The sequence below is a fragment of the Phoca vitulina genome, unplaced genomic scaffold, assembly GCF_004348235.1.
Source record: "Phoca vitulina isolate PV1807 unplaced genomic scaffold, GSC_HSeal_1.0 scaffold4, whole genome shotgun sequence".
In the NCBI taxonomy this organism is placed as follows: Eukaryota; Metazoa; Chordata; class Mammalia; order Carnivora; family Phocidae; genus Phoca; species Phoca vitulina.
This window is the reverse complement of record NW_022589707.1, coordinates 9,367,274-9,382,769: the sequence shown is the minus strand read 5'-3', so window position 1 is coordinate 9,382,769 and position 15,496 is coordinate 9,367,274. Positions and strand designations below refer to the sequence as shown.

Sequence of the window (15,496 nt, the reverse complement as noted above, 5' to 3'; positions counted from 1 at the left end):
GTTTTCCCAGCTCATCTTAATGCAGCCTAATTTTCATGAGCATGCTCCAAAAATTGTTTCCAGGAAATAATATAGCCCTAAATAAACAAATTATTTTAAAATGTTACGTAGAAAGGAATCATATTCTAGATATTGACTGAAGGTGTTTTTACAATATCCTCAGACACTAAGAAAACATGCAGTCTCCCAATTTAAGCACTTGCAATGAGTTGATAGATGACTATACCAAGGAAAATATCTTAAATTATCAAAATTGAGTGTTGTAACTAAAACTTTAAAAATAGGATGGATATATTAAGAGCATACAAAGCAGTACTGTTTACCTTACAGAAAAAGAAACTGTAAAATTATTGTATTTAGAACAGAAATCTTTTTAAATTTTCTACTTTTTCTTCCTAGGAAACATGTCAGTGATTCTGGGAATTTATCAAATTATAAAAGAGTGCAATATACCATGAATCATGCTTCACAAAGTTTTCTTACATATTACTGCCTTTAAATTTTGTATGTCTTTAGAACAGCACCCGGGGGGCTCAGATGGTTAAGCAACTGCCTTTGACTCAGGTCATGATCTCAGGGTCCTGGGATGGAGCCCTGAGTCAGGCTCCCCACTCAGCTGGGAGTCTGCTTCTCCCTCTGCCTCCTCCCCCCTGCTCCTGCTCTTTCTCTGTCAAAAAAATAAATAAAATCTGGGAAAGAAAGAACAGCAGCTTTTAACCTTTCTCCTATTTCAAACACATAAAGGAAAATATCTGCACATAAAATATGTTCCTATACACAAGCTCACGTATTAATAAATAAAAAGAAGAAGAAAACATGGGAAGGAGGAAAAATAATGCTGTACAAAGGATTTTGTTATTGTCCTATGCTTTTCTGATGTAGTATTCATATAAACTACATTTATGTGAGAGATTACTACCTCAGAAATACTGACTTCACATTGCGGCAAAGATGAGATGGTCTGTTGTTACCTATACATTGAATCGCTCTAGCTAATCTACTATCCGTTCCATCTCTCACTCAAAAAACATACAGTGATGTCCTTACAGAAATATCCTGTGTCCCTGCGTGACACATCACAATGGTCTGTAGTTGTGGTTTCAAAGACATGTCTTATTATGCCTGTTTTAAACGAGGAAAGTAAACTCTTCTGAAAGGTTACAGGATACCCCCAAAGTCATATACCTCATAAAGGTAGACCTAGGAATGAATCCTAAATATTTAGATTTTGTTTCTAATGTGTTTTTTTTTTTTTCTCATCACACACACACAAGATAGGATTACACAAACCAATTCACCTGGAATCTTGCCTGTATTGGCTGATGTCAAGTCTTTCCTAGTTATCTGGCAGCCATTTTGGCCTCTTTGCATTTGGATTATTAGATATTTTGACTTGTAGTATCAACCTTCTTTTTTTTTATTATGTTATGTTAATCACCATACATTGCATCATTAGTTTTTGATGTAGTGTTCCATGATTCATTGTTTGCGTATAACACCCAGTGCTCCATGCAGAACGTGCCCTCTTTAAAACCCATCACCAGGCTAACCCATCCCCCCACCCCCCTCCCTCTAGAACCCTCAGTTTGTTTCTCAGAGTCCATAGTCTCTCATGGGTATCAACCATCTTTTAATCCCTGCTATATAGCCACCCATGAGTGAGATATTCAATACCAGGGGGACTGCTAGATGCAGGAGGTAAGTGGTTAGGGAGTATACAGAGGTTAATTTCACTGCACCTGATTTGAACAGTAAATGACATTCAATATGGCGTTGACCCCTGAGCAGGTGCCACCACCATTCCTCTCAATGTGAAACATACTGGAAAAGTAGGGCAAGTTTATTTTTGGTTGGGTTGCCAGCAGCTGAAGAAACAGGGAGGTTGCTGTTACTTTAATAGGCATAATTTTATCAATAAAAGACCTTCATAGTTCAGGGGACCACTGTCTTTCTTGCCTCCGGCTTTAAGAAAGCAGTACGTGTACTTTCAAGAGTCTCTATTACAAAAAGATGCTTGTTTTCACTGCAATTGTATGAGACCTGAACTACCTGAAAGCGATGCCAAGGGTTACTGACGCCAGTGGTAATGGCCTCTGTCTCTTCTTTCAACTGAGTCAGGAGATTGATGTCTCACATGTGCTTTACTAACTGGTGAGTACACATTTTTCTTACTGAAGTATAATTCACATACAGTGTTATTAGTTTCAGATATACAACATGATGATTCAATATCTCTACACATTACTCAGTGCTCATCCAGTGAAGTCATCATCCATCTCCAAATACCATTTTATAATCTTACTGACTATATTCCCTATGCTGTACTTTTCATGTCCATGAAATTTTATTTATCTTATTTTTATAATAATAAATAATAAATTAATTAATTAATAATAAATAATAAATAATAAAATAAAATTTTATTTTATTTTTTAACTGGAAGTTTGTACCTCTTAGGCCCCTTTATTTCACCCATCTCTAAGAACTGCCCCTTTATTTCACCCATCTCCCCACCTACTTCCCCTGTGGCAACCACCTGTTCAATCTCTGTATTTAAGAGTCTTTTGTTTGTTGTTTTTTTTATTGTTCATTTGTTTTCTTAAATTCTATATAGGACTGAAAGAATCCCTATCAAAATGCCAAGCATTTAGGCTCCTTTATTTCACCCATCTCCCCACCTACTTCCCCTTTATTTCACCCATCTCTTAGGCCCCTTTATTTCACCCATCTCCCCACCTACTTCCCCTCTGGCAACCACCTGTTCAATCTCTGTATTTAAGAGTCTTTTGTTTGTTGTTTTTTTTATTGTTCATTTGTTTTCTTAAATTCTATATAGGACTGAAATCGTGTGGTTTCTGACTTATTTCAGTTAGCACTGTACTTTCTAGGTCCATCCATGTTGTTGCAAATGGCAAGATTTCATTCTTTTTAATGGCTGAGTAATATTCCATTGTGTGTATATATGTATGTATGTATGTATGTATACGCACACACATGCACATACATACATATATATATACCCCATCTTCTTTATCCATTCATTTATCAATGTACACTCGGGTTGCTTTCATATCTTGGCTATTGTAAATAATGCTATAATAAACATAGTGCATATATCTTTTCAAATTAGAGTTTTTGTTTTCTTTGGGTAAATATCCAGTAGAGGAATTACTGGATCATATAGTATTTTTATTTTTAAATTTTTGAGGAAGCTCCATAGTGTTTTCCACAGTGGCTGTACCAATTTGGATTTCCACTAATAGTGTACAAGGATTCCTTTTTTTCCTCCAAATCCTCACCAATACTTGTTATTTCTTGTCTTTTTGATTCCAGTCATTTGACAAGTGTGAGGTAATACCTCATTGTAGCTTTGATTTGCATTTCTCTGATGATCAGTGATGTTAAGCATCTTTTCACGTGGCTGTTGGCCATCTGTACGTCTTCTTTGGGAAAAGTGTCTATTCAAGTCCTCTGCTCATTTTTCAATTGGATTTGTGTGTGTTGTGTAAATTCCTTACATATTTTGGATATTAACCCCTTATCAGATATATCACTTGCAAGTATCTTCTCCCATTCAGTAGGTTGCCTCTTTGTTTTGTTGATGGTTTCTTTCACTGTGTAAAAGCTTTTTATTTTGGTGTAGTCCCAGTAGTTTATTTTTGCTTTTGTTTCCTTTGCCTCAGGAGACATATCTAGAATGTTTCTATGGCCAATCTCAAAGAGATTACTGCCTATGTTTTCTTTTAGGAGTTTTATAGTTTCAGGTCTCATATTTAGGTCTTTAATCCATTTTGAGTTTATTTTTGTGTGTGGTGTAAGAAAGTGGTCTAGTCTCATTCTTTTGCATGTAGCTGTCCAGTTTCTCCAGCACCATTTGTTGAAGAGATGGTCCTGTCCCCATTGTATCTTCTTGCCTCCTTTGTCATAAATTGACATATAAGCATGGCTTTATTTCTGGGCTCTCTATTCTGTTCCATGGATCTATGTGTCTATTTTTGTGCCACTTTGATATTGTTTTGATTACTACAGCTTGGTAGCGTATCTTAAAATATGGAATTGTGATAACCCCAGCTTTGTTCTGTTTTCAAAAAAAAAGATTTTATTTATTTGAGAGAGAGAGAGACAGAGGTGGAGAGAGAGAACATGAGCTGGGAGGAGGGGCAAAGAGAGAGGGAGAAGCAGACTCCCCGCTGAGCAGGGAGTCAGATGTGGGCTTAATTCCAGGACCCCCGGGATCATGACCTGAGCCGAAGACAAATGCTTAACTGAATGAGCCACCCAGGTGCCCCTAGTTTTGTTCTTCTTTCTCAAGAAAGGCTATTTGGAGTTTTTTTGTGGTTCCACACAAATTTTAGTATTATTTGTTCTAGTTCTGTGAAAAATGCTTGGCATTTTGATAGGGATTGCATTAAATCCAAAGATTGCTTTGAGTAGTATGGACATTTTAACAATATTGGTTCTTCCAGTCCATGAGCATGGAATATCTTTCCATTTGTGCCATCTTCAATTTCTTTCATCAGTGTTTTACAGTTTTCAGAGTACAGGTCTTTCATTTCCTTAGGTGCAGTTGTAAATGGAACTGTTTTCCTAATTTCTTTCTGCTATTTCATTATTAATGTATAGAAATGCAACTGATTTCTGTATATTAATTTTGTTTCCTGTGACTTTACTGAACTCATTAATCAGTTCTAGATTTTTGTGTGTGTGTGGAATCTTTAGGGTTTTCTATATATTCATTATGATGTTATCTGCAAATAGTGACAGTTTTACTACTTCTTCACCAATATAAATGCCTTATTTCTTTTTTTTTTGTCTGATTGCTGTAGCTAGGACTTCCTGTACTATGTTGAATAAAAGTGATGAGAGTGGATATCCTTGTTTTGTTCCTGATCTTAGAGGAAAAGTTCTGTTTTCACCATTGAGTATGATATTAGCTGTGGGTTTTTTTGTATATGGCCTTCATTATGTTGAGGTGTGTTCCCTCTAAGCCTACTTGTTGAGACTTTTTATCATAAATGACTGTCGTGCTTTATCAAATGCTTTTCCTGCATCTGTGAGATGATCATGTGATTTTTTTCCTTTCTCTTGTTAATGTGATGTATCATGTTGATTGATTTGTGAATACTGAACCACTCTAGCATCCCTGGAATAAATCCCACATGACTGTGGTGAATATTTTTTTTAATGTATTATTGAATTCAGTTTGCTAATATTTTGTTGAAGATTTTTGCATCTATGTTCATCAGAGATAGGAGCCTGCAGTTTTCTTTTTTTGTGGTGTCTTTGTCTGGTTTTGGTATCAGAGTAATGCTGGTCTCATAGAATGAATTTAGAAGCTTTTCTTCCTCAACTATTTTTTGGAATAGTTTGAGAATAGTATTAACTCTTCTTTAAAAGTTTGGTAGAATTCACACCCTGAAGCCATCTGGTCCTGGACTTATGTTTGGCAGGAATTAGATTACTGATTTAATTTCATTGCCAATAATTGGTCTGTTCAAATTTTCTCTCTCTTCCTAATTCAGTTTTAGAAGCTTATATGTTTCTAGGAAAGTATCCATTTCTTCTAGGTTGTCCAATTTGTTGGCATATAATTTTTCATAATATTCTCTTAAAATCCTTTGTATTTCTGTGGTGTTGGTTATTATTCCTCCGCCTTCATTTCTGACTATTTATTGGAGTCTTCTCTCTTTTTGTCTTGATGAGTCTGGCTAAGGGTTTACCAATTTTGTTTATCTTTTCAAAGAACCAGCTCCTGGTTTTATTGATCTTTTCTATTGCTTTTTTAGTCTCTATTTCATTTATTTCTGCTCTAATCTTTACTATTTCCTTCCTTCTACTGGCTTTGAGCTTTGTTGTTCTTTTTATAGCTCCTTTAGGTGTAAGGTTAGGTTGCTTGAGATTTTTCTTGGTTTTTTTTGAGATAGGCCTGGCCTCAATTGCTATAAACTTCCCTCTTAGAACTGCTTTTGCTGCATGGTGATTACAAATTTTAATTTGTATCCCTCTCCTGCTCCTCTATACACCCATGTATATTTTTCTGTATTTCTGTCTTCTCATGTATTTCTGTTGTTCTGTCCCCTCTCATCACATATTCTATTCTTTATCTATGCTATGATAAATTCAAGCATTTCTATATCACATTCCTTCTACATCATATATTTATTTTTTCTTTTTCTTTCTCCTTAGACTATTATGTACAATAGTCATGTTTGCTCCTTTTAATTTGGTTGCTATAAGGAAGCATTTTATGTCTTTCTTAATAACTAATGATACGCTATTTTATTTTTTAAAATATTTTATTTATTTATTTATTTATGAGCAAGAGAGAGAGAGAGAGAGCAGGCATGCACACAGAGGGGCAGAGGGGGAGGGAAAGGGGAAAGGGAGAGAATCCCAAGCAGATTCTGCCCTGGGCTCAGAGCCTGACTTGGAGCTCAATCTCATGACCCTGAGATCATGACCTGAGCAGAAACCAAAAGTCAGGTGCTTAACCAACTAAGCCACCCAGGTGCCCCTAAAGATACGCTATTTTAAAGTACAGCTCCTAGAGAAAAGGTAATATTCCCTCTCTCAGTGTGTGTCTAAAAACCTGGGATAGAAACCCAGGAAGAAATAGCACCAAAAACAAACAAACCATTCAGTGGTGAAGAAACCTGGCTAGCCTACAGAGTGAATCATCACAAAAAAATAAAATGAATGCATTTTTCTAAAATGGAGAGTCCTCAAGTAGCCTTGAAATAAAGATATTTGTTGGGTGAGCACCTATTTCTACGTCAAGACCCAGCTCAACATCACTTCTTTGATGAAAGTTTCCCTGAACCCACCACAGTCAGTTTCCATTTCCCTCTTTGCGCCACCACCATACTGTGTACATAGTCAACAATATTAACTACAGTGTTATGCAATGACTTACGTGCCCGTCTCTGCGATTCAACTGTGAGTTTCTTCAGGAGTGAAACTCGCTGTCCGTCCATCCCCAGCAACTAAGACAGTTGCCAACACAGGGCTATATTCTCAGAAATGTTGGCTGAATGAACTACATTAAATGATTTCTGGAATTAATGCAACCCATTGATTAATCTAAGTACATAAACTGGTATTTGGGGTATGTTTTTTGCAGCATACATATTTATATTCAAATGAACTGAGTCAACATGTTCAATACTTACAACAACTTTAACATGTTTGGATAGATCTCTAGAACTTCTCTGTAGGAAATCAGAAAAAGCCGCCTATACCACAAAGAAATAAAGGAGAAAAACCAAACTTAATCACATGGTTATGCCAAATCTTTGCTTCCATATTATAAATAGTTCCTAATGCTTCTAAATTATTCAAAATATAAAGAAGTTCTTTTCTTGCTAAATGCAAAGCAAAATGCAGTAGCTGTCAAGCTGAAAACTCTCTTTGTTTTCAAACTATAACCTATAATAAAATTTAAGAACACAGTAGAAAAGTTAAAAAGTAGGTAATTCCAAGGGTCAGTTGGAAGATTTATTCTGATGACCTTTCCTGACCTCCTACTTGACCACTGGGTGCTGATATCCTCTTTAACTTGCCACTAAGAATGTCTTGCTTCACCCTCTCCCCTTTTATTTCAATTCTCTCTAGCCAGTGGTTTAAATTTAAACTACATTTTTTTTAAATCAGTAATTTGGAGGCCTTTCCACACACCTCCACCGCTTTCTGGCCATTCATCCCCAGGGATGTCCCTGAGGAGAAGGAAAAAAGACCTCCTTTACTCACATATATGCTTCCACAAGAAACTGCCCATCCTCTGCCAATTTCTCCTCCAAACACTGATGCGTATGTACTCCTGTACAAACCACATTCTTACCCAAGACTTTCCATACATCTTTCGGTCTGCCTAACTCCCCCATTCTCTAGACTGCCTTTGATGTTTCTCTTATCGCTCCTTGAATATCATCCCCTCCATACGATAGGAAGCCTTCAAGCTTTGAAGTTCAAAGATGATGAACACCAGCTCCCTTTCTACCAACTTAAATACATCTTAATTGTAAACCAAGGCATTAAACTGTAATCATACATAGAAATATTTAGAAACATCTGAGATGGATAATGATTTTTCATATAGTTAGTATCCTTATTAACAATAAGTAATTAGTATTTAATTAGTATAAAATAATACATAATAATTATAAAATAGAATATATACTTACTCCTGCATAGAACATTTTATTTCGAAAACGACTGTTGAATTTCTCTGGATTTGCTTCTGTGAAAGGAAACAGGCAGTTTTGTTATGGAGACCTCATTAAAGGTAGTGGCTTCCATTAACACTCTTCTTCTTCCCCCTCCCTCCCCACCCCACAGATCCAATAGAGTCAACAGCCTTATTACCATCTTTCCCTTCGTTACAGGCCAGTTGGTATAGTTGTCCAGTGCTACAAAAGTGTAGCCCCAAAATGGCAGCATCAGCACCAACTGGAAGTTTGTTAGAAATGCAAATTATTAGCTCTATTCCAGACCTGCTGAATTATAATGTTTAGGGGGTGCTGTCTAGGAATCATGACTTAACAAGCTCTCCAGGTGATTAACATTAGAAGTTGAGACACTCTGGACTCTATTCAGAATAGAGGGCTGGCAGGGATCCAAGGCAAGGGTGACAGGACAAAGGAGGGTGATGAGGGGTGATTATCTGCTTTGACCTCCATCGGGCATGTCTTCTGTAAACTATGTATGCAGCTTCCAAATGTAATTAAATACTGGAAATTTGGATAAAAATTAATAGAGAATTTGCTTTCACATTTTACCAAACCTCCTAACTACTATCTGTGCTTTTGTTTGTAACAGGCGTTGAAAAATTGATTTACTGGAGATACATAAATATACATATATGCAGGTGAACTGCTAAATGGACTCAGGGCATATGACAGCAAAGGCTGTGGGTGAAAATGGTTTAATTTTGAGTATGGTCCTGTTTGTTATATAGGTTGAAGACCACAAAAAAGGTTAAACAAGAATCTGCATCGGAGAATGTTCACACAAATATAAGGGATTATAAAATCCCTAAGTGAAAAATTACTTCCTTACATTCTTCCTAATAGAATTCCAAGACATTCCAATGGGACCCACTGTCAATGTTTTGCCTTCTGCTATTTTATCCCATATGCTCATTAATCCCCTCTTAGGGCAAGGTCTCTCTTCAAATTGTTCCTCAACAGACAGCTGGCTGACTAGCTGAAACTGTTCAAGTCCTGGCCCTGTGTTTGAATGGCAAATCTCAACAATTGTCTAGATGAAGAAAAGTAGCAAAGAGCTCCCTCGCTAAGATGCCATAGAGTAAGAGCTACACAATCTCAGGGAATAATCCTAGACCTAGGATCGTTAGATTATTTTCATGATTACTAGAATATAATGTTAGCACATAACATGGAAACTGAGTGAAAGCTTGCAAACTTAAAAAAAAAATAAAGTCGTATGTTGTAATTTGGCTCTTGAGAGTTTTTACAAATTTAAGTTTCTGTATCTCATACCTCTCCTTAAACATTCCCTCTATTCTATTGAATTAAGTACTCTGAACCCTAGAAACAAAATCAAACAAAAGTTAAAGGTTAATTTACAGGTTAGACTAAACAAAAAAAAGTGATAAAAGTGGTACTTAGTGCTCTGTCTCCCTGGTCCCCATTTGTGGACCCAGAATTCACCATTTTTACAGTATGGGCCTTTAGGATAAATTTGGCTGCTAAGTAACATTGTTTGTTTGTTTGTTTGTTTTTTAACCTTTCTTAACTCAAATTTGGCTGGGTACCATTTTCAGTTGCATTAACTCTTGCTTTATGGAACCAGAGGCAAAATTAGAATTTCTGTTGCCATGCAATTTATCATGGGTACATAATCCCTAATTTTAAAAAGAATGAAAGAAAGAAGGTCAGAGCTGGCTATCAAGCAAGTTATAATAAGAAAGTGGAAAATGGCACCCACAGTTCTGGCATAGAACTCTTTCAGGGCACTAACATCTGCAGCTATCAAGTGAATCATGCATCAACTATTAACATGTACTTTTTAGAACAGTACTTTATGGTTTGGAAAAGGTTCACATTCTTAAGGGGTTTTCCTATGAGCCTGAGGTTTTTTTTTTTGTTTTTTTCCCTTTAAAGAAATAGTTTTCTCTCAAGAGATCGGAAATGTTTTGTAAGAACCAAAAGAGTAGAATAAAATTAATAAATAAACTGAGTTTTTGGTGATTTCACTGACACAGCTGATGAAAACAGTCACTTCAGATGTAATTTAACTAGATAAAATTCAATTAATATGTAAAACTAAACAAGTTAAGACACTAGCATTTAGAGAGGTGTCAGAATGATAATGAGGTAGGAAAAGAGTCACACATATTCCTTATCCCTGAAAATAGAAAAGATGGAGGTAAATTCTGTTATCTCTGCTGATAGTATAATGGTATTATACTCCTGACTCCCTGATTGAGCCTGCCTTGATGATTAAACACTTTTTCCATTTTAATATCTACCCTACTCCAAAAAGCCTCAGAAACAAAGCTTGGCTGGAGCTGAGAGAGATGTTGGGTAGTGTTAGAGCTTCCCTACTCCCTGCAGACGCCAGTCCCTAAGAAAGCAAGGGACAGTCTGCAAATAATAGTACTTAATCATTCCTTATTGGCTTTTAAAGTGTTGAGTGGCTGAATATGTCTATGTGTATGTATAAGAACTGACAGGTCTTTGAGAAGGTCCAAGGAACGTGGTCCCCAACTATATCAAGAAAAGGGGGCTCACAGAATTGGGAAAGGACAGTAAGAAAGTTTAAGCATTCTTGTTCCTTAAGGAAGTTGTATCTGTTAATTGGTATGAGGTCAACTATGAAAGGCCATTCTCAAGAAATGCCAATAATACTCAAATTATCCCAAGATCCCAATAGTGGAAGCATCCATGGCTTACTGCTACAGTTCCTCCATTGCCCATCTTCCTCTTCCACAAAGACAGGGTAGAACCAAGTGAGATCTAAATGCTCACTGTGTATGTCTAGGCCATTAGCCTATTTATAATCTGATTGGACACCAACATTAATTGTATTTGTTTTCTATTCCTGAAAACGTGGCAGCTTAAAACATCCATTTGTTTTCTTATTCCCTAGGCCAAAATCTGGACTGGGCTCTCCTGAGTCCTCTACTTAGGGTCTTCCAAGGCCAAAATCAAGGTGTCAGCCTGCAGGACTCTTCTCTGGGGGCTCTAAAAAGGATTCACTTTCACAGGTGCCTGGGTGGCTCAGTTGGTTAAGCTTCCAACTCTTGATTTCCTCTCAGGGCGTGATTTCAGGGTCGTGAGATCAAGCCCTGTATCGGGCTCCACACTCAGTGGGGTCTGCTTGAGATTCTCTCTCTCCCCCTCTTCCTTTGCCCCCCCCCACTCGCACATGCTCTCTAAATAAATAAATAAATAAATAAATAAAATCTTTAAAAAAAAGGATTCACTTCAAAGTTTATTCAGATAGTTGGCAAAACCTATTTCCTTGCAATTGGAGAAGTGAAGTTCTTTTTCCTTGCTGGCTGTTGGCTAGGGTTCATTCTCAACTTCTAGAGCCCTCCTGGAGTCCTTGGCTTGGGATCCCCTCCACTGTCAAAGCCAGCAGGGGCACATCAAGTGCTTTTCACACTTCAAATCTATCCGACTCCCCTTCTGCCACATCTCTTGACTTCCTATTTAATTTTCCACTTACGCTTTGAAGGGCTCATGGTATCACATTGGGCCCACTCAGATAACCCAGAATTATCTTCCTGTATAAGGTCAGCTAATTATTGACCTCAATAACACTAAAAAAGTCTTTTTGCCATGTAAAATAACCTAACCAACAAGAATGATACCAATAGCAAAGGTCATAAAGGCCAAAATTCTACCTACCACTGCCCACCATCTGACCCCTATGATTCACATCTTTCCCATATGAAAAACATTCATTCCTTCCAAGGTCCCCAAAGGTCTCATCCCCATTAGGGCATCAACTCAAAACCCAAAAATCTCACCTAAATCTTATTAACTCAAACTTCCCAAATCTCATCATCTAAATCACCTAAGTGATTTGGCTCTAGGTATAATCCAGTTATGGTGATAATAAGGTTCTGGATAACTTCCATTCCATTGATTTAATATATTAATCCTATTTTTATGTACAACACAATAACATCTGTGCCATCAGAATAGGATCCTAAACTCTACTTTTGTCTGTAATTGGTCTGGCATATTAGAGGAGATATTCATAAATACAAGTTCAACTCTATGTTTATAAAAATCAATAAGCAATTTGAACTGCACAAAACTCACACTACATTCCTCTGCATTAGGTATGTACCTAATCTTAAGACTTCAGTTATATATACATAAACAATCCCAAAATCTATGCCTACACTAACAATGCCACCTTCAATTCAAATTGTATATATCCAGAAAAATCTTGTCTTCCAATATCATCTCCCATTAAGGACAAATAGTTTTACCAACATTATCCATTTTTCTAACACCGAAACTCTTTCATTATGTATTAATTGGTCATCCCATCTTTATCACAAGCTCATTTGTCCCTCTATACTTTGCTGTCTGAAATGCCCTCACCCACTTTACTTCTTTTCTACATATTTCACACTCCTCCTTTATCTCTCAGCTCCCTCTTACCCTTTCTGGAAAATTTCCCCTGATAGATTTTCCCTGCCAAATTCCTGTATTATTTACTGCCTATACAACTAATCTTATCCCTACTATATATTCCTTTCTACTGTTATCTTTTACATTATATATGGGGCCTATCCTCTGATTACAGTCTCCATTACTGTAACTAACACTTATTGAGATAGCCATGGACTCGGCAAAGGGAATATAAGAAGATATGGTCTTTTGCCTGCATGAGTTTAGAGTGGAGGAGATAAATTTGAAAATGAAAGTATAACATCCTTTTGTATATGCCTATATCAGATGAAGTGAGAGTCACACATAAAGGGAATGATCAAAAGTGTTCCAGAGGCAGGTACACTTGAATCTTGAATGAAGGGTAGGTGCCATGCAGAGGTTCAAAATGGAAAAAAAGGTTATAGACAGAGAACCTTGGACAGTGAGAGTTTCTCAAATGTTTGAGTCTCAGTACCTAGATCTAAGACTGAGAGTGTGTGCTTTGCAGTGATGGTGATGATGAAATTTAGCAAGCCATTGAAATGTCTTTTTAAAGAAATCTGTTCATTCTCCATATGAATCATGAAACATTCATAATCCTTGAAAACATGCTGATCTGCATGTCTCTGTATATTCAGTGAAAATAGTAAATTTTAAATCAAATTTAAATACTGCCTTCTCTAGAATCATAATTGTATTTCCCTGACCTTGTAGCATAAGGTTCAACTCCTCTGAGTAAGTAATTTCAGCGAGGCAGTAAAATTTAAGCATCCAACCTCAGGCTAAATGTTTGAGGTGCTTAATATCCTTCATGTCCAAAAAAATGACAGTCTAATTCATATAGCTGGCAAAGTGAGACCTAACTTTGCCTCCTGATAACCATAATCATTGTTAACATGGCTATACATTAATAGATGGGAATATTTTCAATGTACTTGCTCAAGCACTGTCATAATGCAATAATTATTAAAGTTCTGGGCAAGACTCCAGCTAAAAATTAAATCGCCAATTCTGTTACATCTCCAAATCCTGTTCCAAAAGACTGCACTTTCTGATATGCAAGGAACAGTTCAACCATGCATGGTTTAGCCACTTTAATAAGAAGAAAGCATCTCTATTTTCTAATCAAATGAACTAAACCTACTTTCTGATCAAATATAGAAACCCAAATTATTCAAATGTTTGCATTCTTTTTATACAAAGTCAATCAAACTGTTAAGACTATCTTTACTCCTCGCTTGATTTTCTACTGGTAATTCTAAAAGCATTTAAACAGTAATACCACCAATAAACTCTCTCAAATGTTTTTAATTGTCCCCTCTATTTGATGGGCTATTTCACATCTATGCCAAAAATTGCTTCTGCAATTACATTTTTAAAGATTCTGCCTTAGCGAGATTTGTATTTATTACCCACTTCATATAGATAGATTAGAATAATTCCCAAGTACGTACACACACACACACACACACACACACACACACACACACACATCTTTTATTAATACCTAATAGGTTATTCTATACAAGCTCATTTTTTTATAATGGTTCTCATGAGGCTTTTTTTAAAATGGCTCTCATGAGGTCACCCTCCAAGTATTTCATGGCAAATGATACAAGTTTTGTCATGATGTCTCAAACTGTGAGTGTCTGCATTTGAGAACAGTTTGAAGTGTTCTTGGCTTGAGAATAGCCACTTAATACCAAAAGAAATAAGTCTGCCCTTATTGAAAATGTAGCCATACTATCTTGCTTTTCCTTTTGCAGGTGAGCTTGAGATTTCTTGATTATCCAGGTAAAAATACGGGGAAAATCCAAATAAACAGAAAATAGTAAAAGCAAAAAAAGAAAATTAGCTTGTGTAATTATACTTTTCATCATAAATTAATGCAAAGTAAATAGATTAACAGGTACTAAGAAGTCCACACCTCTGGTATAGGCATACAACCAAATCTGTTTCCAACATTTTGTAGATATTTATCTCTATACCATCTTCATGAATATTGCAGCTATTAGTCTCAGTCAACATCAGTTTTCTCTTATCAGCTCTTCAGTGGCTGGTTTTCCTCAAGGGCTCTAGCTTACCTGCAGGTCAAATGTCTGCAATTCCATTTCATACTGCTTGAAAGCACTTACACTAAGCCTCAAAAATAATCTATACAAGACTAATGCTTTGCATCTTTTAACCAATTGTTTTATAATCACACATATATTACACTATGTGTGTGTATATGGGTATATATATATATACCACAGTTTATATATATATATATATATACACCACAGTTTGCATATTCCTTTTCAAATGAAATAGTCCCACAACTTTTAAAAAAAAATCACTTTCCTTCAAGAATTCTCTTCTAAGCCTGGTCTTTCCCCCTTGATGTCTCTCTCTGTTCCCTTCACTCTGAGACACGAAAGTTTCATCATAGTACAAGGAAATGTATCATTAGGAGATTGTCAGATTAATTAGACAAAATATTAGGCTCCCTTAAATGAGCTCACTGTCTGCCACTTACTCATTTAGGCCCTTTTCATGCCAGGATGTCTATTTTGGAAGATGCATGCATTGGTGATAATTATAAGTATTGTTAAGAAACTGAAGGATTTTATTAGGAAGCCCAGAGCCAGAGTCTCCTGAAGAATATGAGGGAAAAAAATGGGTTAAGAAACGAGGAAAGTAATCTCCATTTACTTCCCCAAATTAAGTCTCCTAAAATATAGGGAGACCAACAGACTATAAATGTGGGCTCTAAAGTAGGACTCCCTGAATATCTACCTCCAAGAGCTGTCCATGGCAGGGAAATGGGAGGGTGGTGGTGTTTCTGATCTGGGTATTTGGTATTTGTGGTTCTGTTATCAACC

At 36.4% G+C, this 15,496-nt stretch overlaps 1 protein-coding gene across 7 annotated transcripts in view; it reads right to left on the bottom strand.

Annotated features, from left to right (window-relative positions):
* The window catches only part of DGKI (diacylglycerol kinase iota), a 419,897-nt gene that overhangs the window by 161,725 nt on the left and 242,676 nt on the right, over positions 1 to 15,496 (bottom strand). For all 7 annotated transcript variants that reach the window (XM_032401488.1, XM_032401491.1, XM_032401494.1 and 4 more), the window contains 2 exons: positions 8,181 to 8,236; positions 7,170 to 7,232 (listed from right to left, as the gene is read on the bottom strand). In XM_032401488.1, coding sequence (XP_032257379.1) covers positions 7,170 to 7,232; positions 8,181 to 8,236 — 119 coding nt within the window. The remainder of the gene's footprint in view (positions 1 to 7,169; positions 7,233 to 8,180; positions 8,237 to 15,496) is intronic.